Consider the following 24,249-nt stretch of genomic DNA (forward strand, 5'->3'; position numbering starts at 1 on the left):
GCCACTGGTCATCGACCTACATGCAGAATATGACCTGTCTACAACCACTCTTTGCCTTCTGTAGGCAAACCAATTCTGGGTCCACAAAGCAATGTCCCCTTGGATCCTATGCCTCCTTACTTTCTCAATAAGCTTGGCATGGGGTACCTTATCAAATGCCTTGCTGAAATCCATCTGCACTACATCTACTGCTCTACCTTCATCAACATGTTTAGTTACATCCCCAAAAATTCAATCAGGCTCATAAGGCACGACCTGCCTTTGACAAAGCCATGCTGACTATTCCTAATCATATTATGCCTCTCCAAATGTTCATAAATCCTGCCTCTCAGGAGCTTCTGTATCAACTTACCAACCACTGAAGTAAGACTGACTGGTCTATAATTTTCTGGGCTATCTCTACTCCCTTTCTTGAATAAGGGAACAACATCCGCAACCAATCCTCCGGAGGATTACATTGTGTGCAGTTTTGGTCAATAAAATACAGGAAGGATATTGATAAGTTTGAAAGAGTGCAGAGAAGGTTTACAAGGATGTTGCCCGGTCTTGAGAAACTAAGTTGCAGAGAAAGGTTGAATAGGTTTGGACTTTATTCCCTGGAGCATAGAAGAATGAGGGGAGGTTTGATAGAGGTATATAAAATTATGATGGGTATAGATAGAGTTAATACAAGCAGGCTTTTTCCACTGAGGCTAGGGGAGAAAAAAAAAAACAGGACATAGGTTAAGGATGAAGGGGGAAAAGTTTAAAAGGAACATTTGGGGGGGGCTTCTTCACACAGAGTGGTGGGAGTGTGGAATGAGCTGCCAGATGAAGTGGTAAATGCGGGCTTACTTTTAACATTTAAGAAAAACTTGGACAGGTACATGGATGAGAGGTGTATGGAGGGATATGTTCCAGGTGCAGGTCAGTGGAACTAGGCAGAAAAATGGTTCGGCACAGCCAAAAAGGGCCAAAAGGCCTGTTTCTGTGCTGTAATGTTCTATGGTTCTATGGAACCTTTTCTGTCCCCACTGATGATGCAAGGATCATCGCCAGAGACTCAGCAATCTCCTCCCTCGCCTTCCACAGTAGCCTGGAGTACTTCACATTAAGTTGGGTAAGTCATTGAGACGGGACAGGATGTACCACAACCTCTGGCTGTTCTCCTTCCCACTTCAGAAACATCCCGGACCCTAGCACCTGGGAGGCAAACTACCATCCCATGTGTGTTTGGTGTGTGTGTGTGTGTGTGTGTGTGTGTGTGTGTTTAGTGTGTGTGCTAATCTCTCATTTTGGTGTGTTTTTCCATTGCCATAGGGTCTGCCAGGTCTGCAAGGACAGGCGGGCAGTCCGGGTCTGAAGGGAGAGAAGGTGAGTGTGAGGGTGTCATGTCATATGACGTTTGAAGGATCTCTGTGCTGACCTCAGCTGAATATGACTAGTGAATTAACAATTTGCTCTCTTTATATTTAACAGGGGCAGAGGGGACCCCCTGGAGTCGGACAGCCTGGCCTGCCGGTGAGTTCACATCAACTTGTGTTCATCTTCTCCTCAGGTGGTGTTTCGGGGTAGGGGATGACTCACTTTTGCAGTTTGTGGGCTCTGGGGTAGCTGATGATGCCAGTGTGGGAACCAATGGGGAGTGGGTGTCTGGGGCGGGCGGGTGCGTGCGTGGGCAGTTTGTGGAAGGTGATTACCTTCTGCCATTGACACAGTGTTCTCCTGAGACCAAGAACACTGTTTACCCACCCCTCAGAACTGTCAGTCCATCAGCCACCTCTGAGAGTTCCACAGTGGACTTTTCAAATGGGTCTGGAGAACAAACTATACCAGGGATTTTCCGGCAGGTTTTAATGAAAAGTTACCGGGAAACACTCAGCAAGGCAAATCAACTCTGTGGAAAGAGAAATAAAGTTAATGTTTCAGTGGCAAACCCTTGCCGATACATGAATGGTTTGGAGTGTTGGGGGCAGGAGCTGTGGGATGATGTGTGCTCCAATGTCAGAGCTGGAGATAGGACTGGAGAACTTCACATAGTGAGGTAGAGAGTGATGGGAACCTGGGTCAGGATTTCAAAGGCAAGACCCCTGGAGAAGTGCACATGAGTGGTACTGAGAGGGTTAGGGCTATCTTACGTGGGAGGGCAAATGAGTGGTGTTATGTGGTGGTTGGATGAGGGGAAGTTGTTAACATGTGGTCCTCTCTCTCACTCATCCTCTTCCTTCCTTCTCCCCTCTCTCTGCCCTTCTCTTACTCCTCTTTCTCCCTTCTCTCCCCCCCTTCTCCCCCCCCTTCTCTCCCCCCTTCTCTCCCCCCTTCTCCCCCCCTCCTCTCCCCCCCTCTCTCCCCCCTCTCTCCCCCCCTTCTCTCCCCCCCTTCTCCCCCCCCCCTTCTCCCCCCCCTTCTCCCCCCCCTTCTCCCCCCCCTTCTCCCCCCCCTTTTCCCCCCCTTCTCTCCCCCCCTTCTCTCCCCCCCCTCCCCCATCCCTTTCCCCCATCCCTCCCTTCCTCTCTCTTACTCTCACCCTCTCCCCTCGTTAGGTGTGCTCCACCTGCGTGTCTGGCTGTCTGTTTCTCTGTACCTCTCCCTCTCCCTGTCTGTTATTCCTGTCTCTTGTTTGCTGGATTTCCTGCCTCTCCTTCTGCCAGAGACAGTGCTTACTGGGACTCTTCTGTGGAAGTTTCTTGTGTGAAAACTCTTGCTGCTGCAGAGTGAACGTCCAGGTTGTTCTTTTTCTTCTTCTTCTGAAGCCCATCATCTTCCACTGGGACAGAGACTGCCGAGAGCAGCTGCAAGAGTACTCTGTCCTGGTCCAATTTTTCCAGTTGTCCCCAGGTGTAATCCATCTTTCGTCTTCTCGGCAAAGATCCTTCCCCACCCCCAGGGATGAGGTCTTTGGAGCATCTGTTGGCGTTTCTGAGTCTCTGGGTTTTTACGGGATGGGGTTGCTAGCCCCATCTCCAATCCTCCTTTCACAGCCAGGCTTGGGACCGTCCATGGCGGAGGTGAAGATTTAAATAACTCAGGTTTAAACGTTCTTACTTTCAGGGTAAGGATGGCAGTGTGGGGAAACCAGGAGAGCCGGTGAGTAAATACTTGGAGTATTTCCGTAGAGATGCAAACTGTCTATGTGCCCAGTGCAAGTGTCAGCTGAGCCCGAATATCATTGCCCACAATCCCACAGCCTCTTTCCATGGGTCTGTAAATCGCCTACCTGTGTTTATGAGCTTGTATGTCGAGTGCTGCTTGTCTCCCAGTGCTGGCCTGTATACATAAAACCATGGAATCCTACAGACTATTCAGCCCATCATAATCTTCCTGACCATCAAGTACCTATCCATCCAATTGTACAAACCAATTTTTGGTCCTTTGCCTTCTATGCCTTGGCAGTTCAAGTGTTCATCCTGAAATCTAAATGCTTCAACATTGTGAGAGTGCCTCCCTCCTCAGATTTAGCTACCACGTTCCAAGGAAGATGTACTAGTGATAGAGAGAACACAGAAGATATTCACTCGGATGATGTGTGGAATGGAGGCTGTAATTATAAGCAGAGATTGAGCAGGTTGTATAGGAGGCTAAGGAGTTACCTTATAGAGATCTGTAAAATTATTAGAGGTATTAGAAGTGGAGAGTCAGAATCCTTTTTTCCCCAAAGGAGAGGAGCCTCAAACTAATGGACACAGTTTTAAGGTGAGAGGGGATACATTTAAAGCAGACCTGAAGGTAGGTTTTTCACACAGAGGGAGGTGGTGGAGTTAGGTACTTAACTACAGCCCAAAAGTCTTGTTTCAGTGCTGCACGTGTCTATGATTCTAGGAATCCCCATCCCCCCCCTCCTATCATAACCAATCGCTCTCTACTCACTTCGACCACATCTGGGCCCCACTGAACCCTAAGCCCTAAACCTAACTTCTGGTAACATGGGGGCAAAGCTGACAAAGGTGATGAATACAGTCTGAAGGTGTTATATTTGAATGCATGCTGTATACAAAATAACAGTTAGTAATTGGCAGCTTTGATGTTGTGGCTATCACTGAGCTGTGGCTGAAAGAAGATCATATTTGGGAGCTTAGTATTAAATTGAAAGGACAGGTAGGTTGGCAGACGAGGTGGGGTGGCTCTGTTGGTACAAAAAGAATGAAATCAAATCCTTAGAAAGAGGTGACATGGGATTGGAAGGCCTCTGACAAGAGCTGCACAGGAGGCTGGCTGCGTAACAAGATAAGAGGCTGTGGCAGCCCGCACACGCGGGACTCAAACCACCATCAGGAGCCGCGGGCAGACATGCGGTAGCGCGTTTGGAGCTAGCCGCTTGGGGCGGACCTTCCGGGGACAGTCTGACGTCACATCCTCCCCATGGGTCATGGGCCCATGGGAGGGAAGATTTAAGCGCACGATTTTGAATCCGTAAAGGCATTCTGAGTTCAGCTCTCTCTGCCTCTGTGTGTTTCTTTAGTAGCACATTTGTGTGTGACTACATTGGTGACCCCAACGTTCCACATGGCATCTGGAGCCAGCGACTCAGCGACCAACCATGAGTTTGAGCGACTCGCACAGCGGGGTCTCTCTGAAGCTCCTGACTTTCTGGGCCACTCAGCCCCATGTTTGGCTCAAGCAGGCTGGGCCTCAGTTCAATATCAGAGACATTACAGCCGACGCCACGCAGTACTACTACATGGTCTGCGCGCTGGACCAGGAGACGGCAGGCTGGATCATCGACTTCCTACGCCGGCCACCAATGGAGGACAGGTGCCCTAAGCTTAAGGCGCTCCTGATCTGTACCTTCGGACTCTCCCGCCGCGAGCGGGCCGCGCGGCTCCTACACATGGACGGCCTTCCCACACACATCATCCGAGCTCATGAATGATATGCTGGCGCTCATGGACAGCCATAAGCCGTGCCTTTTATTTGAACAGTTGTTGCTCGAGCAAATGCCAGAGGACATTCACCTCCTCCTCGTGAGTGAGGATTTCAGCGACCCATGCAGGGTCGCGGCTAAAGCAGATGTCCTTTGGCAGAGCAAGCAACGTAGAGCAGCCTCCATTGGCCTAGCCACGATCGCGCGGCCCAAAGCCCAGGCCCCGCAACCGAAGCCGTCGAGACCAAAGGGGGAAAAAGATGAAAGTTCGGAAACAGGCGCTGTTTGTCCACCATGTGCTTTTCCGGGAAACGCCGGGGCCAGCCGTCGCTAATGGCTATGACGGCTGGCCACTGAGACAGCCTCCTGTACCTCTGGGACCGACACTCCGGGCAGCGATTCCTGGTAGACACCGGGGCCGAAGTCAGCATACTCCCCCGCCCCCTGAACATGGACACTCGTAACGCGGTCCCAGGATCTGAATGCACCGCTGCAAATCGCACCAGTATTCGGACGTACTATCTCACTGCATTTCGGGTCCAGCCGTTTCACTTGGACTTTCACGTTGGCAGCGGTGTCACAGCCACTACTAGGGGCAGATTTCCTATGAGCCAACTGCCTCCTGGTCGACCTAAAAGGTCGGCGTTTGGTCCACACCGAGACGTTCCAGACTTTTCAGCTCAGAGAAGCCAAGCTACCAGCCCTCCATCTAGATTCCATGACCCTCCGGGTAACGAATTCGCCAGGGTGTTGGCGGAATTCCCATCCATAGTCACCATGCAGTTCTCCATGGCCGACCTCAAGCACAGTGTGCAGCACCACATCGCCACGCAAGGACCGCCGCTGCACGCCCGAGCTCGCAGGTTCCCACCCGACAAGCTCCACCTCGCCAAAGAGGAGTTCCGTAAGATGGAAGAGATGGGAATCGTACGCCGCTCAGACAGCCTGTGGGCATCCCTGCTGCACATGGTGCCCAAAACTACAGAAGGCTCAACGACGCCACAACCACCGACAGATACCTGGTACCCCACATCCAGGACTTCACGGCAAACCTGCACGGAGTGACTATCTTCTCAAAAATCGACCTGGTCAGGGGATACCATCAGGTCCCAGTGCACCCCGACGACGTGCCCAAGACAGCCCTCATCACCCCATTCGGCTTGTTCGAATTCCTGAGGATGCTTTTTGATCTCAAGAATGCAGCCCAAACTTTCCAAAGGCTCATGGACTCGGTGGGACGCGGCCTGGATGTCGTTTTCATTTACTTGGATGATATCCTGGTGGCCAGCAGTTCACACCAAGAGCACGTGGCACATTTGCGCCAGCTCTGCCAATGCCTGAGCGACCACGGACTGGCAATCAATCTGGCGATGTGCCAGTTCGGGCTGACGGAGATCGACTTCTTGGGCCACAGAGTCAACCGACATGGCGCAGTTCCTCAAGCCCAGCACGGTCAAGGGCCTGCAGGAGTTCGTGGGGATGGTCAACTTTTATCATCAGTTCGTGCTGGCGGCGGCACGCATCATGAGACCCTTGTTCAGCCTGATGGCCGGCAAGGCCAAAGAAGTGGCACGGGGTGCGGAGTCCACGGAGGTCTTCGAGCAGACCAAGGAGGCGCCGGCAAAGGCGGCCCTCCTAGTGCACCCGAGAGTCGATGTACCCATGGCACTCACAGTCGACGCTTCCGACACGGCAGTCGGCGGAGTCCTGGTGCAGCTCGTCGAGGACCAGTGGTGACCACTCGCTTTCTTCAGCTGGCACCTACGGCCACCAGAGGTGAAGTACAACACTTTCGACAGAGAGTTGCTAGCGCTTTACCTGGCTGCCCGGCATTTCTGGTACTTCCTCGAGGGAAGGGAGTTCACAGTGTAAACAGACCACAAGCCCCTCACCTTCGCACTGGCCGAGGTATCGGACCCACGGTCGGCTCGGCAGCAGAGGCACCTGTCCTTCATTTCAGAATTCACCATGGACGTCCGCTACATCGCAGGGAAGAACAACGTCGTCGCTGACACACTGTCTCGCCCCTGCCTCCACTCAGTAGGCATGTCATCCTCAGGAATAGACTACGCAGTACTAGCAGAAGCACAATGGTCGGACACTGAGATCCCGGCTTACCGCACCACCGTTTCGGGGCTCCAGTTGGAGCACGCTTCCATCAGCCCGGCAGCAGATCGACTCCTGTGCGACGTGTCTACTGGCAAACCCCGACCCGTGGTACCAGCAGCATGGAGGCACCAGGCGTTTGACACGCTGCACGACCTGGCCCACCCGTCCATCCGGGCGTCCATCAATCTGGTAGCGGACAGATTCGTCTGGCACGGTTTGCGCAAACAGGTCGGACACTGGACCAGGGCCTGCGTACACTGCCAGACTGCCAAAGTCCAGCGGCACGTGAAGGCTCCCCTCCAGCAGTTCCAGCCGACACACAGGAGGTTCCAACACATCCACGTGGACATCGTCGGCTCCCTGCCAGTCTCCCGGGGCACCAGGTATATCTTTACCATGGTAGGCAGGTTCACTAGATGGCTGGAGGCCATACTGCTTGCAGACACGTCCACTGAGTCCTGCACCAGGACGCTCATTGCAAACTGGATCGTCAGGTTTGGCCTCCCAACGGACATCACCTCTGACAGAGGGGCACAGTTCACGTCTGGTTTGTGGACAGCACTGGCGCAGCTCCTGGGCACCCAGCTGCATCACACCACAGCGTACCATCCCCAGTCCAACGGTTTGGTAGAGCGATTCCACCGGCATCGCAAGTCGGCCCTGATGGCGGGCCTCAGGGGCCCCAACTGGACAGGTGAGCTTCCCTGGGTCCTACTGGGCATCCGCACTGTCCCCAAGGAGGACCTGGACACCTCGGCAGAATTAGTCTACGGTGCCCCCTGACGGTCCCGGGCGAGTTCGTACCAGAGGCCCGAGGTTCGGAAGAAACTCCAGCAGTGGTGCTAACGAGGCTGCGGGACAAGGTAGGGACCCAGGCTCCGGTCCCGACCTCCAGGCATGGTCCCACGCCATCCTTCACCCCTGCAGACCTCCGAGACTGTGAGTATGTTTCTATTCGCAGGGGCATGCACAGGTCACCTCTACAGCGGCCGTATGAGGGACCATTCCGGGTGATCCGGCACAACGGAACCACGTGTGTCGTGGAGGTGGGTGGCCAGGAGAGACTTTTACAGTGGACCACCTCAAACCGGCGCACTTGGACATTGAACAACCAGTGAGGGTACCCGCACCGCCCCGGCGAGGCTGGCCACCCAGGCAAACCACACAGACTGGGGGCTCCACCCCCCGATGGACGTTTCTGGGGGGGGGGGGGGGCGGCCTGCACACGCGGGACTCGAACCGCCATCGAGAGCCGCGGGCAGGCACACAGTAGCGTGTTTGGAACTATTCACTTGGGGCAGATCTTCCGGGAACAGTTTGACGTCACGGCCACCTCGTGGGTCACGGGGGCCCATGGGAGGGGAGATTTAAGCGCGCGATTTTGAATCAGTAAAGGCATTCTGAGTTCAGCTCTCTCTGCCTCCGTGTGTTTCTTTAGTAGCACATTTGTGCGCGACTACAATTGATTGATTAATATAGAGCACAGAGTCAGCCCTTCCGACCCTACGAGCGACAGCGCCTAGCAATCCCCCGATCTCATCCTGGCCTAATCACGAGACAATTTACAATGACCAACTGACCTACCAACTGGTACGACTTTGGACTATGGGAGGAATCTGGAGCACGCAGAAGAAACTCACACAGTCACGGGGAGAACGTACAAACTCTTTTACAGGTAGCAATGGGAAATAAAGCAGAGATTTATCAGGTTTTAATCAGACAGGGCGTCAAATGTTATAGAGGGAAGGGGTTGAGAGGGATAATAAATCAGCCATGATGGAATGGCAGAGTAGAATCAATGGGCCAAATAGCCGAATTCTGTTCCTTTATCTCAAAGCTCCTTAATCTATGTCCTTCCTCATGACCACAGTGATGTTCTCCTTCATCAACATTGCAATACCCCCTTTTCTTTCACTTCCTCCTCTTCAATGCCTGAATCACTGAGCTGGCCTTTAACCACGTCTCTGGTGACAGTATTGTGTTCCCACATGCTAACTGCTGCTTCTGTTCATTGGCCTTACCAGCCTGCCTCCCGGCATTAAAATAGATGCAATTTAGTCCTCAGTCCTCCCAAGCACCTTTGCATTCCCATGACTGTCCTGTTTACTGAACCTCCTATCTGCATCACCCTCCCAACTGTACAAACCATCCCTAACATTAGTAAAGCTCTCTGCAGGGATGCTGGATCCTTTCTGGTGCAAATGTAGCCCATCCAGCTTGTCCTAACTTGCCTGCAAGTGGTTGCAATGATCCGGAAATTCCACCCCCTCCCACCCCCACACACCACACACAGTCACCTGGCCCATCTTCTTATTCCTGTACTCATGTCCCACACTTTAATCTATAGTGTAGCCCTCTAAATCAGGGGTCCCCAACCTTTTTTGCACCGCAGACGGATTTAATATTGACAATATTCTTGCGGACTAGCCGACAGGGGAGTGGGGGCTGTTCAAGTAGGGTTTCCAACTTTCTCACTCCCAAACAAGGGACAAAAGTAGCAGTCAAATACGAGACACTTGTGTTTACCCCGAGAAAGACTACCATGACCATGAAGCCTTGCGCGGGCACCTGTGACGTATACATGACATGCGCATGTGTGTACGTGCAGATTTTTTTCTACAAATCGGTTTTGGCTTAATCTTCCCGATTCTGTTAAGTGAAACTACACTGTACATACATTATTTCTTCTTTATATAGGCTGTGTATTTATCATATAATTCCTGCTTTTACTATTTATTAGTGTTATTTTAGGTTTTATGTGTTATTTGGTATGATTTGGTAGGTTATTTCAAGTTCAACAGTGCGTGACAGGGAATGAAGAAAGGTGCAGCTGACTCGTATCGTTTCATATCGCCAAATCATATCGTTTCCTCATGGCTCGGTAGCACATGCTTTGCGGCCCGGTACCGATCCGCGGCCCGGTGGTTGGGAACCACTACTCTAAATTGTATGATCGCTTCCCCTTTTATACCTCTGGCCTTATTACCAGCTTAGACATGATCTTTGGTGACCCTGTGTTGTCAGAATGTCCTCCCAACGCTGCCAGATATCCCAGACCATTTGGAGGCAATGTTCAATTCAGTGCCGTATGCAGCCACAGAACTGTCTGCCTGCTCCCTTTTCCATCGAGTCCTTTATCATGATTTGTCTCCGAGCTGTGTCCCACCCCTCCCCTCCTGTGCAGCAGAACAAACCAAGGCACCACAAACTTGGCCACTGCTGCTTTCCCTGGAAGACAGTGGGAGAGAATCAATAACTTTAAATTCTTTAGTGTTACCATATCAGAGGATCTGTCCTGGGACCAGAATGTAAATGCTATCACAAAAAATGCATGACAATGCCTCCCTTTCTTCGAAGTTTGGGCATGTTAGGCATGTCCCTAGAACTTTGACAAGCTTCTAATGATACACTGGAGAGAGAATTCTGACTTGCTGCATCATGACCATGAATGGAAAAGTCAGCAACAAGTAGTGGCTGCAGCCCATCCATAACAGACAAAGCCCTCGTCATCAGGGAGCACACTTACACAAGAAGGCAGCGTCCATCAACAAGGACCCCTATCATCAAGGCCACGCTCTCTTCTCACTTTACCATTGGGCAGGAGGTATAGGGGGCCTGAGGTTCCAAACCACCAGGTTCAGGAGCAGTTATTACCCTTCACTCATCAGGCTCCTGAACTGGCATGGTTAACTTCACTCACCTCAATTCTGAACTGATACCACAACCTGTAGACTCATTCTAGGCTCTACAGCTTGTTGCTATTTATTTATTAACTTCTGTAAATGGTCACCATGGTAGGGTGGCGCTTAGTGTAACGCTATTACAACTCAGGGGCGTCGGAGAACATTCTCAGCATCCTCTGTACGTCCTCCCCATGGTATGTGTCCGTTTCCTCCCACAGTCTAAAGATGTACCAGGCCTGTCTACTGTTATTGTAAGACGTGCAGCGATTAGATTAGGGTTAAATCGGGGTTGTCAGGGTTTGCTGGGCAGTGCGGATTGAAGAGCTGCTGCATTGCTAAATAAAATAAAATATGATTCTTTGCACAATTTGTCCCCTTTTGCAGATTGGATGTTGGTCAGTCTTCATGGTTTTTCATAAATTCTGTTGTGTTACTTTATTTTCCTGTAAATACCTGCACCAAAATGAACCTCAAGCTAGTATATGGTGATATATATGCACTTTGAAAATAAGTTTACTTTGCAATTGGAACATTGAACAACGGTAGCCAACATGGGCTGTCTGTTTGAGAGGAAAGTGATCAAAATAGATTCCTACCTTGTGAAGAACAGCCAGAGATTGTGGTGATAAGGACAGAGCAAAAAGGAAGAAGAGGTCCTGCAACATGAATTTAGAAAGCTGAGTCACCCATTGCTCTTTGTCCAAGCCAACAGTAGCAGTGCAGAGGCTGCCTCACTGTAATTACTATTGGCATTGTCCTCAACATTATGGATGGTCCAGGTTGAATTCACCTGCATCTCCATTTGGCAGTGCTCCATCTGAGAAGCAGCAACTGGGCATCCTTCCTCTATACATAGTCACTGGGGTTGATGGAAGTGTTCCTCGTGAAGAGCGTTTCACAGGTGATAAGATCTGCTGCCTCGGGTAACCCTTTGATTCTCATCGCTTAATTATTAACTAATTATGCAGGAGAGTTGCTTCAGTCTGAACACAACCTATTACAATCCGAAGTCCCTTAACCTTATGCTTCTTACGCAGTGCGCTGAGTCCAAGTACTGGGGTACAGAGAGAGAACTGTACGAGCTGAGGATACTGCATGTTTCATGATGGGCAGGAGAATGGTGAAACATTTCTGGTCACAGTTGCTGACTTCTCTGTCCCTGGTCACCTATCACAATACGTATGCCTGGTCTTTCAGTGGAACTGCACAGACCAACAAGTACCCTCCCCTCACACCTTCACCCTCCCCTCTACCCACCATCTTCACCTCCAACTCCCACCTTTCCTCCACACCTCCACTCTTCCTCCCAGCTGGAGCTCGACAGACTATTGCTAGCAAGGATATTGAGGCCTTAGGGTTAGAGCAGTATGCAGTGCAGGAGGTCAGCTGTGGACTGCTGCGCCTGAATCTGTGTCACTGCATGTAAAGGTGTCTTGATGGCGTGAGATCAAACAGGGTCCCGGTGAAATACCCCAACTTAAGTCTCAGTGAGGGAAATTTGGCGTGACGAGGGCTATGCGCATTGCCCGACTGTGTGAATAACCCCAGTTACACCATCCTCTCCGAAAGCTTTCATCATTCACTATGTCTTCATTGAACAGACAGCTCGGTTATTTCTGCATACTCCCCTCCATGGTGGTTGACCCACTGTCATCCTGACTCACTCTAATCCTGTGCTTCCTCGCAGGGTAAACCTGGAGTGCCGGGGATACCCGGATCTGAAGGTCCCAAAGGCAGCAAGGTAGGTGTCCCTCCTCCAATCCAATGCCATCACCCTCCTGTCTCTGCTCATGATCTCACCATCTGACCTCCAGAAGGGAAGACTGGGTCAGTGTGAGAGACTGGGTCAGTATTGGAGACTGGGTCAGTGTGAGAAACTCGAAGTGGCAGTCTGGATCAGTGTGTGGCTCTCAGTGTCACACTGGGTCAGTGTGAAAGAATAGGTTAGTGTGAGACCCTCAGAAGGGAGACTGGGTCGGTGTGGGAGACTGGGACCCTGTGAGCGACCGGGTCAGTGTGGGAGACTGGGCCAGTGTGAAAGAATAGGTTAGTGTGAGACGCTCAGAAGGGAGACTGGGTTGGTGTGGGAGACTGGGACCCTGTGAGAGACTGGGTCAGTGTGGGAGACCCTCAGAAGGGAGACTGGGTCGGTGAGGGAGACCGGGTCAGTGTGAAAGAGTAGGTTAGTGTGAGGCCCTCAGAAGGGAGACTGGGTCGGCGTGGGAGACTGGGACCCTGTGAGAGGCTGGGTCAGTGTGAGACCCTCGGTGTCAGACACTGCGTCAGTGTGAGCAGCTCAGAGTGGTGGTCTGGGTCAGTGTGGGGTCCCTTGTGTCAGACACTGGGTCATTGTGAGACCCTCAGAAGGGAGACTGGGTCAGTGTTGGGACCCCCAGAATCGGAGGCAGGGTCAGGGTGAGACCCTCAGACTGGGAGACTGGGTCAGTGTGGGAGACTGGGTCAGTGTGGGAGTTTGGGTCAGAATGAGAACCTCAGTGTAGGAGACTGGGTCATAGTGAAACCCCAGAATCGGACACTGGGTCAGTGTGAGACCCACAGCGTAGGAGACTGGGTCAGAGTGAGACTCTCACTGTGGTAAACTGGGTCAGTGTGTGACCCTCAGACTGGGAGACATGGTGAGTCTTATGACCACCAGTGCAGGAGAATGGGTCAGTGTGGAAGACTGGGTAAGTGTTAGACCCTCAGTGTGGGTCAGTGTGGGAGTTTGGGTCAGTTTGAGAGACTGGGTCAGTGTGGGATACTGGGTCAGAGTGAGACCCACAGCATAGGAGACTGGGTCAGAGTGAGACCCTCATTCTGGTAAACTGGGTCAGTGTGTGACCCTCAGAGTGGGAGACTGGGTGAGTCTTCTGACCACCAGTGTAAGAGAATGGGTCAATGTGGGACCTCCAGAATGGGAGACTGGGACAGTGTGTGAGCCTCAGTGTAAGAGAGCAGGTCAGTGTGAGACCCTCAGAAAGGCAGACTGGGTCCGTATGGGGACCCACAGAATGTGAAACTGGGTCATATTGTGACCCCCAGAATGGCTCTGTGTTGCAAGACCTCAGTGTGGGAGAGTGGGTCATTGTGAGAGTCTGGGTCAGAATGGCAGACCTGGTAGTGTGGAGACCCGTAGGGTGGGAGACTGAGTCAGCAGTGCAACCATCAGAATGGGAGACAGGGTCAGCATGAGACCCTCAGAGTGGGAATTTGAGTCAGTATAGGACCACCAAAATGGGAGACTGGATCATGTGGACTCTGTGTAAGAGACTGGGTCAGTGTGAGATCTGCAGTATGCGAGACCCTCAGTGTGGCAGATTGTGTCAGTGTTCTGAACACCCAGAATGAGATATTGTGTCAGTGTGAGTCTCTCAGTGTAGGGACCCCTGAATGGGAGACAGTAATATTGAAAACTGGATCAGTGTGGGACCCCAGAATGGGAAACTGGGTCAGTCTGGCAGACTGGGTCACTGTAAGACCCTCAGTGTGAGAGATTGGGTCACGTGAGACTCTCAGTGTGGGAGACTGTGTCAGTGTTCTGAACACCCAGAATGAGATATTGTGTTGGCGTGAGACTCTCAGTGAGGGAGACTGGGTCCCTGTGGGGACCCCCTGAGTGGGAGACAGTAACATTTAAGACCCTTAGCCTGGCAGACTGGATCAGTGTGGAACCCCAGAATGATAAACTGGGTCAGTGTGAGACCTTAGCGTGGGAGATTGTGTTAGTGTGAGACGCTGATTGTGGGAGATAAGTCAATGGAAGATTCGTATAATGGGAGTGCGGGACCCATATAATGGGGCACTGGAACATTGTGAGACACCCAGAATGGTAGACTTGGTCAGTGTTTTGACCCCAGAATGGAAAAATGGGTCAGTGGGAGACTGGGTCAGTGTGACCTTCATAGTGGGAGACAGGGTCAGTATTGGGACCCCCAGAATGGGAGACAGGGTCAGTGTGAGATCCCCAGAGTGGGAGACTGGGGTATTCTGGGGTCCCTCAGAATGGGAGACAGGGTCAGTGTTTTGACTCCAGAATGGGAAAATGGGTCAGTGTGAGACCCTCATAGGGGGTCACTGGGTCAGTGTGGGACCCCAGAATGTGAGACTTGTTTAGTTTGGGACCATCACAGTGGGAGACTGAGTCACTGTTGGGACCCCCAGAATTGGAGATGGGGTCAGTCTGGGACCCCCAGAATGTGAAGTTTGGTCAGTGTGTGATCCCCAGAATGGGAGACTGGGTCAGTGTGATCCCCTCAGTACGGAAGCCTAGGTCAGTGTGAATGATTGGATCGGTGTGATCTCCTCAGTGTGGAAGATTAGGTCAGTCTGAAACCCTCAGAGTGACCGTCTGGGTCAGTGTGTGTTCCTCACTGTCGGACAGTCAGTCAGTGTGAGACCGTTAGAGTGGGAGTTTGTGTAAGTGTGAGAGCCTTGGTATGGGAGACTAAGTCAGTGGGAGACCATCAAAATGGGAGACTAAGTCAGTGGGAGACCCTCATATTGGGACACTGGTACAGTTTGAACCCCTAGAATGGGAGACTTGGTCAGTGTTGGGATCCCCAGATTGGGAGACTGCATCAGTGTTTTGAACCAGAATTGGAAAATGGGTCAGTGTGAGACCTTCATAGTGGGAGACTGGATCAGTGTTGTAACCCACAGAATGTGAGACGGGGTCGAGGGAGTCTTGAGAGTCTCTGAGACTCCTGGTGGGAGGAGCAAGTTTCTATTAAATGAACCGACACAGAAGTTTTCAGGTTCCTTGGAGTGTTGTTTGTGTTCTAGGGGCAAGCAGGAGAGCACGGGATTCCAGGACACCCAGGAGCACCAGGCGTGGGATTGCCAGGGATACAGGTCAGTGTTCACTCACCCCTGACAGTCAGACCAGATTACCTTGGAGATGCAGTAGAGGGACAGCGTCACAACTCCAAACCTTGCCCAAGGTCTAGGAATTTCAGATCCTCCCACACACCCCCACGCCCGAGCCCAGCCTCATACTAATCACAAGAGCCATGGCCCCAAAAAGAGGAGCAAGATGTTGACCCATGTTTCAGCCCAACAAACACCCGCTGTGGGGCAAGCCAGAGAGAGAGAGGGTTATGGGAGCCCTGCTCACACATTGCTGTGCCTCTACCCATGCACAGTCTGGCTCAGGACCACTCGTCCCAGGAAATTACAGGCGGAGTGTTAAGCTGTGTCTCACCTCTGGCTGAACCTGGCCTGGCAATGATTAATGGCCCTGCATGGTGGAAGTTTCACTGCTCTCAGTCATACTGTACAGAGATATCTGAAAGGTGTGGAAATCCCAGGAATATTCGAGACTTACAATGAATTCCTACGTACAGGAAAAGGGCAGGGATATATAATTAATAGCAGATTACACAGCAGACCAGACAAAGGGTTGTATGTGTATCTCTGGATCCCAGGTTCTACATTTTGCAAAATATGAACTGATCCCAGAAGCCTTCTTCCTGCAGGAACTGGTCCCACAGACGCATATCAGGCTGTAAAGTCTGGGGGTGTCAAAGTGCTTCCTGGATGATCATGTAGTCTAGCTCCATGCTGCTGGACTCAGAGTGCTGGACATAGCACCCAGCTGCCCTGTTCAAGAGAAGCACTGATACTAAGATGCAGCTCCATATTGCCAGATCTGAGTCTATCACAGTGGCTGTAGCTGTGGTCTAGCCTGTCTAGTCTGTGGAGGGTAAGTTGACCATGCAAATATTCTGAGCAGGAATTGAACCTGGGTTGCTGGTGCTGTGTCGTGTTGCATAGGCATTATGCTACCATGCATTGTGGAGAGAGGCTCCTCAGTCCACTGTCCTCACTGACCTTCAGCCACCAATTTAAACTGACTCCACATTAATTCCATTACTGTATTTATTCTCCTGACATTCCCATCAATTCCCCTGCAGATTCCACCCCTCATCTACACGCTACAAGTAGTTTACAGTGGCCATGTAACTTGGTCGGATGTGAGAGGAAGTGGGATCACCCAGGGGAAGCACGGGTGGTCACAGTGAGAGACTGCTTGCAGCCGGCACAGTCCACAAAGGTCAGCACTGAACCTGGATCTCAGGTGTGGCTGGTCCACTGTGCTTCCTCACACGATCAAAGCGCTTATGTGATGTCAGCCAACCGCCTGTGGCTAACTGCTGCCTTTATCTTCCAGGGAAAGGAAGGAGAGCCTGGAACTCCTGGGCTGCCAGGGAAACGAGGCTTCCCAGTAAGTACTCCCAGTAATTTGGATGTTACCGGGACTTGAGAAACTCAGTTACAGAGAAAGGTTGAATAGGTTAGGACTTTATTCCCTGGAGCGTAGAAGAATGAGGGGAGATTTGACAGAGGTATATAAAATTATGATGGGTATAGATAGAGTGAATGCAAGCAGGCTTTTTCCACTGAGGCAAGGGGAGGAAAAAACCAGAGGACATGGGTTAAGGATGAGGGGGGAAAAGTTTAAAGGGAACATTAGTGGGGGCTTCTTCACACAGAGAGTGGTGGGAGTATGGAATGAGCTGCCAGGCGAGGTGGTAAATGCGGGTTCTTTTTTAACATTTAAGAATAAATTGGACAGATACATGGATGGGAGGTGTATGGAGGGATATGGTCCGTGTGCAGGTCAGTGGGACTAGGCAGAAAATGGTTCGGCACAGCCAAGAAGAGCCAAAAGGCCTGTTTCTGTGCTGTAGTTTTTCTATGGTTCCTATGGTTTACTACTGATACTCCAGTTGGTCTGCCCTGCCCCAGTCACCCTTCATCTGCCATGTGCCTGATGGGGTCACCAGATGTTGTTCATGGGCTTCGTGGAGAGTTCTGACCTGGGTCGAAGCTCAGAAATATGGCAGAAGCCAGAATAAAGGGGTAGAGGAAGGGTGTGGGAGGGCAAGCATGAGTTGGAAGATGATAGATGAATTTAGGTGATGGGAGGTGGGTGGGTGGGGATGAAATGGGAATGACATGAGAGACTGAAAGGTGATTGGTGGAAGTGTTGAAAACAATGGAATCTGACATGCGAAGAAGTGGACCAAGGAATAAAGGAGGTGGGGGACCAGAAATGGTGGGGGGTGGGGGATGTATGGATTCCATGGAATAAAGTTCATGATTCTTCCTTTCCTGATGAAGGGTTTTGGCCTGAAATATTGGCTGTTTATTCCCTTCCATCGATTCTGTCTGATCTGCAGAGTTCTTCCAGCATTTTGTTTGTGTGTTGTTCCGCTCTTATGACCTCTGCTTCACATATTGACGACTTAGGCATTTTGCTCCCTGGAAGACTGCTATCAACCACATTGTCAGTGGTGTCTGATGTATTGCTGCCACCTATCGCCAGGCTGAGGAAAAGTTATCCTTTCTTCACAGGAAGTTTCAATGTAGAACATACAACAGGAGGGTGACAAATATCCTAGTGGGAAGATTTGCTAGTGCTGCATGAAGTGGGGGGGGGGGCGGGCGGAGGGTTTAAACTGGAGCTGCGGGAGGATGGGAACCAGAATGCCAGAACAGATATTGGAGAGGTTGTGCAGACAGATGTTGTTAAGACTTCAGACAAAGTCAGGAATCAAAAGGTTGAGCATTATGCAACTAATGTCCTGAGCTGCATATATTTCAATGCCAGAATTATCATATAACAAGTAGATGAGATCAGGCAATAGATCAACACTGGAATTATGATATTGTAACCATTTGTGAGACTTGGTTGCAGAAGGGACAGGACTGGCAGCTCATTATTCCGGGATTCTGTTGTTTTAGACATGACAGAGTAGGAGGGATTAAAGGGGGAGGGGAAGTGTTTATTAATCAGGGGCAATGGCACGGCAGTACTCAGTCAGGACAGACTGGCGAACTCGTCCAATAAGATTTTATGGGTGGAACTGAGGAATAAAAAGATATCATCAAGTTAATAGGGCTAAATTACATACCACCCAGTAGTCCTTGGGATTTAGAGGAACAAATTTGTAGAGAGATCTCAGATGTTGCATGAAGCATCATTTGTTATAGTAGGTGATTTTAACTTTTCGAAAGATGACTGGGAATCCCATACTGTAAAAAGACTAGATGGGATAGAGTTTGTCAAATATGTTCAGCGAGTTTGCTTCATCAGTACGTAGAAGTCCCAATGAGAGAATGTGTGATACTTGATCTAATATTAGGAAATGAGACAGAGCAGCTGACAGAAGTTTGTGTAGGTGAACACTTTGCATACAGTGATCAAAATGCCATTAGTTTCAAAGTAAATATGGAAAAGGATAGGTCTGGTCCATGGGATGACATTCTAAGTTGGAGAAAACCCAATTTTGATTGCATCAGAAAAGATCTGGCAAGTGTGGATACGGACAGGTTGTAATCTGGCAAAGGTGTACATGGCAAATAGCAGGCCTTCAACTTTGGGAATACAAAGCTTGCATGTGCCTGTCAGAATAAAGGGTAAAGATAACAGCTGTAGGGATACTCCCAGTCTGGGGTCTCGCACTGACCCCGTATCCCACACTGACCCAGTCATCCACTCTGAAGGTCTCACATTGTCCCAGTCTCCTATTCTGGGGTCTTACACTGTCCCAGTCTCCCATTCTGGAGGTCTCAAACTGTCCCAGACACTCATTCGGGGGTCCCCGCATTGTCGCAGTCTCCCATTCTGGGGTCTCGCACCGACCCTGTATCCCACACTGACCCAGTATCCCATTCTGCGGTCTTACACTGTTTCAGTCTCCCATTCAGGGGCCTCACACTGACTCAGTATCCCATTCTGGGGTCTTACACTGACCCAGTCATCCACTCTGAAGGTCTTGCACTAACCCAGTCTTCCATTCTGAGGTCTCACACTGACCCCGTATCCCACACTGACCCAGTTATCCACTCTGAAGATCTCACACTGTCCCAGTCTCCCATTCTGTCGTCTTACAGTGACCCAGTCTCCCATTCTGGGGTCTCACACTGACTCAGTATCCCGTTCTGGGGTCTTACACTGACCCAGTCATCCACTCTGAAGATCTCACACTGTCCCAGTCTCCCATTCTGTGGTCTTACACTGACCCAGTCTCCCATTCTGTGGTCTTACACTGACCCAGTCTCCCATTCTGGGGTCTTACACTGACCCAGTCGTCTACTCTGAAGGTCTTACACTGACCCAGTCTCCCATTCAGGGGCCTCACACTGACCCTGTATCCCATTCTGTGGTCTCACACTGACCCAGTCTCCCATTCTGGGGTCTCACACTGACCCCGTATCCCACACTGATCCAGTCTCCCATTCAGGGGCCTCACACTGACCCTGTATCCCGTTCTGTGGTCTCACACTGACCCAGTCTCCCATTCTGGGGTCTCACACTGACCCTGTATCCCACACTGACCCAGTATCCCATTCTGGGGTCTCACACTGACCCAGTCTCCCATTCTGGGGTTTCACACTGACCCCATATCCCACACTGACCCAGTATCCCATTCTGGGGTCTCACACTGACCCAGTCTCCCATTCTGGGGTCTCACACTGACTCAGTATCCCGTTCTGGGGTCTTACACTGACCCAGTCATCCACTCTGAAGATCTCACACTGTCCCAGTCTCCCATTCTGTGGTCTTACACTGACCCAGTCTCCCATTCTGTGGTCTTACACTGACCCAGTCTCCCATTCTGGGGTCTTACACTGACCCAGTCGTCTACTCTGAAGGTCTTACACTGACCCAGTCTCCCATTCAGGGGCCTCACACTGACCCTGTATCCCATTCTGTGGTCTCACACTGACCCAGTCTCCCATTCTGGGGTCTCACACTGACCCCGTATCCCACACTGATCCAGTCTCCCATTCAGGGGCCTCACACTGACCCTGTATCCCGTTCTGTGGTCTCACACTGACCCAGTCTCCCATTCTGGGGTCTCACACTGACCCAGTCTCCCATTCTGGGGTCTCACACTGACCCCATATCCCACACTGACCCAGTATCCCATTCTGGGGTCTCACACTGACCCAGTCTCCCATTCTGGGGTCTCACACTGACCCCGTATCCCACACTGACACAGTATCCCATTTTGCGGTCTTACACTGTCCCAGTATCCCATTCTGGGGTCTCACACTGACCCAGCCTTGCATTCTGGCGGTCCCACACTAAGGATCTCACACTGACAGTGTCCCACAGAAAAGATGTAAATAAGGTTGAAGAGTACAGAGAAAATATACAAGATGTTGCTGGGACTGGAGGACCTGATTGAATAGGTGAGCACTTTATTCCTTGGAATGTACAAGATAAAGGGGAGATCTGATAGAGGGATCCAAAATCATGGTGGGTATAGATAGGGTAAATACAAGCAGACCTTTTCCACTGGGGTTGTGGGACTACAAGTGGAGGTCATGGGTTAAGGAAGAAAGGTGAAAAGTATAGGGGGAACATAAGGGAAAATTTCTTTATACAGACAGCCATATGAGCTGCTACTGCCAGGGGTGTGTGCAGGCTCGGTTTCAACATTTAAGAGAAGTTTGGATAGGTACATGGATATGTAAGGGAGGGCTTTGAACCGGTGCAGGTCAATGGGAGTAGACAGTTTAAATAGGTTGGCACAGACTAGATGGGCCACAGGGCCTGTTTCTATGCTGTACTTTTCTATGACTCCAACAGTACAACACAGTACGGGCCCTTAGGCAGAGCAGTACAACACAGTACGAGCCCTTTGGAACAACACTACAACACATTCCGAGCCCTTTGGAACAACAATACAACACAGTACAGGCTCTTTCACACAACAGTACATCAGAGTTTGGACCCTTTAGCACAACAGTACATCACAGTACGGGCTCTTTCACACAACAGTGCTACACAGTACAGGCCCTTGTACACAACAGTACAACACAGTACAGGCCCTTTGGCACAACAGTGCTATACAGTACGGGCTCTTGTACACAAGAATACAACACAGTCCAGCTCTTTCGCACAACAGTACAACACATTACGGGCTCTTGTACGCATCAGTACAACACAGTACAGCTCTTTCGCACAACAGTACAACACAGTACGGGCCCTTTGGCATAACAGTACTATACAGTATGGGCCCTTGGGCACATTGATACGATACAGTACAGGCTCTTTTGCACAGAACCTGGGGGGCTAAGCACATAGTCATGTGACGCAGTTGTGATCGAGATTATGGAGGAGGTAAGACCATAAGACATAGGAGCAAAATTAGGTCATTTGGCCCATTGAATCTTCTCTGCCATTCAATCATGGCTGATCCTTTTTCCCCGCCACAGCCGCACTGCCCAGCATTCTCCCCATAACATTTGATGCCATGTCCTATCAAGAGCCTATCAATCTCTACCATAAATTCACCCAATGACCTGGCCTCCACAGCTGCCTGTGGCAACAAATTCCACAAATTCACCACCCTTTGGCAAAATAAATTTCTCTGCTTCTGTTTTAAATGAACACTCCTCCATCCTGAGACTGTATCCTCTTGTCCTAGACTCCCCCACCATGGGAAACATCCTTCCCACATCTACTCTATCTAGGTCTTTCAACATTCAAAAAGTTTCAATGAGATCCCCTCTCATCCTTCTGAATTCCAGCGAGTGCAGTCCCAGAGCCATCAAATGTTCTTTGCATGCTAACCTTTTCATTCCTAGAATCATCCTTGTGAACCTCCTCTGGACCCTCTCCAATACCAGCACATCTTTTCTTAGATGAACAGTCCAAAACTTTTCACAATACTCAAGGTGAAGCCTCACCAGTGCTTTAAAACCTCAACATCACATCCCTGCATTTATATTCTAGACCTCTTGAAATGAATACTAACATTGCATTTGCCTTCCTCACCGCCGACTTGACCTGCAGGTTAATCTTTAGGGTGTTTTGCACAAGGAATCCCAAGTCCCTTTGCATTCAGATTTTTGGATTTTCTCCCTGCTTAGAAAATAGTCCGCTCATTTATTTCTACTACCAAAGTGCATGACCATGCATTTTCCAACATTATATTTCATTTGCCATTTTCTTGCCCATTCTCCAAATTTGTCTAAGTCCTTCTGCAGCCTACATGTTTCCCCACTAATCTTCCTATTATCTGCAAACTTGGCAACAAAGCCATTTATTCCATCATCTAAATCAATGATATAAGCATAAAAGAAGCGGTCCCAACTCTGACCCCTGCAGAACACCTCTAGTCACTGGCAGCCAAACAGAAAAGAATCCTTTTGTTCCCACTCACTGCCTCCTCTAACCAATGCTCTAATCAGCCAATGCTCTAACCATGCCAGTAGCTTTCCTGTAATATCATGTGCTCTTAACTTGGTAAGCAGCCTCATGTGTGGCACCTTGTCAAAGGCCCAGCTAGTCCCAGCACAAAAGTCCAAATATACAACATCCACTTTATCTATCCTACTTGTAATCTCCTCAAAGAATTCCAGGCAAGATTTTCCCTTAAGGAAACCACGCTGACTTTGTCCTGTCTTGTCCTGTGTCACCAAGTACTTCATAACCTCATCCTTAACAATTAACATCTTCCCAACCACTGGGGTCAGGCTAACTGGTCTATAATTTCCTTTCTGCTGCCTTCCTCCTTTCTTAAAGAGTGGAGTGACATTTGCAATTCTACAGACCACTGGTGCCATGCCAGACTCCCAATGATGTTTGAAAGATCATTACTAATGCCTCCATAATCTCTACCACTAGCACCTTCAGAACCCTAGGGTGCAATTCATCTGGTCCGGGTGACATAGGTCTTTCAGCTTTTTGAGCACCTTCTCCCTTGTAATAGTAACTGCACTGACTTCTCTTCTTCCACACGTACAACATCTGACACGATGCTAGTGTCTTCCACAGTGGAGACTGATGCAAAATACTTATTTAATTCATCAGCCATCTCCTCGTCACCTGTTATTATTTCTCTGGCCTCATTTTCTATGTTGTCAATCTGAACTGACTGGGGACTGCAAGTGAGGATATGGAGGGTCCAATTGCACAAGAAGATATTGAGGCCAAGGAGTAGTGTGAAAGATGCCTGTAATTTCCTGTTGTTTTGTTTCAGGACTGTCAGGCTGTCTGTATCAGTTTAAAGGCTAAACTATTTTTGATGTTATCTGATCAGTTACATATTTTATCAAACTGTTTAAAATATTGCTGTTGTTTTTAATATTGCTCTGGGCATATATAGTTGTCAATGCAAATTGTAATATCTCCTCTGTTCGAAGGAGAACAACCCCACTTAACTCTGGAATCACTTCAACTGATCTCTTCTGGAGCCTCTCCAAATCTTTTATGTCCTTCTGAAGTATGACACCAAGATCTTTGCCTAGTGTTACAGCTGTAGCTGAACCAGAATTCATCAGGACTCACTTGCCCTTTTTAGAAATAATAACAGAAATGTTGATGTCTCTTTTCATAAACCCAAGGAACCCATGTAACTTTTTAACCATATAACATATATAACCATATAACAATTACAGCATTGTAATTATATATGGTAACTTTTTAACTACTCTTCGCTTGTCTGAAGCTTTCAATGAGCATTGCGCATTTACCCAGATCTCTCCATTCCTGCATCCCTTTTCAACTGCCCTTCTGTTTGCATCATCTCTTCATTCTCCTGACGTGATGCAGTTGTAGAGTTGTTAATTTCAGATTTGCTGATACCGTGTTATTTG

General features: G+C 49.9%; 1 protein-coding gene across 1 annotated transcript in view; it reads left to right on the forward strand.

Annotated features, from left to right (window-relative positions):
* The window catches only part of col16a1 (collagen, type XVI, alpha 1), a 401,818-nt gene that overhangs the window by 263,908 nt on the left and 113,661 nt on the right, over positions 1-24,249 (forward strand). The window contains exons 31-36 of the mRNA XM_072247276.1: positions 1,300-1,353; positions 1,459-1,500; positions 3,031-3,066; positions 12,320-12,373; positions 15,415-15,483; positions 16,802-16,855. Of these exons, the coding sequence (XP_072103377.1) occupies positions 1,300-1,353; positions 1,459-1,500; positions 3,031-3,066; positions 12,320-12,373; positions 15,415-15,483; positions 16,802-16,855 (309 nt within the window). The remainder of the gene's footprint in view (positions 1-1,299; positions 1,354-1,458; positions 1,501-3,030; positions 3,067-12,319; positions 12,374-15,414; positions 15,484-16,801; positions 16,856-24,249) is intronic.

This window comes from Mobula birostris, chromosome 30 (assembly GCF_030028105.1).
Source record: "Mobula birostris isolate sMobBir1 chromosome 30, sMobBir1.hap1, whole genome shotgun sequence".
In the NCBI taxonomy this organism is placed as follows: domain Eukaryota; kingdom Metazoa; phylum Chordata; class Chondrichthyes; order Myliobatiformes; family Myliobatidae; genus Mobula; species Mobula birostris.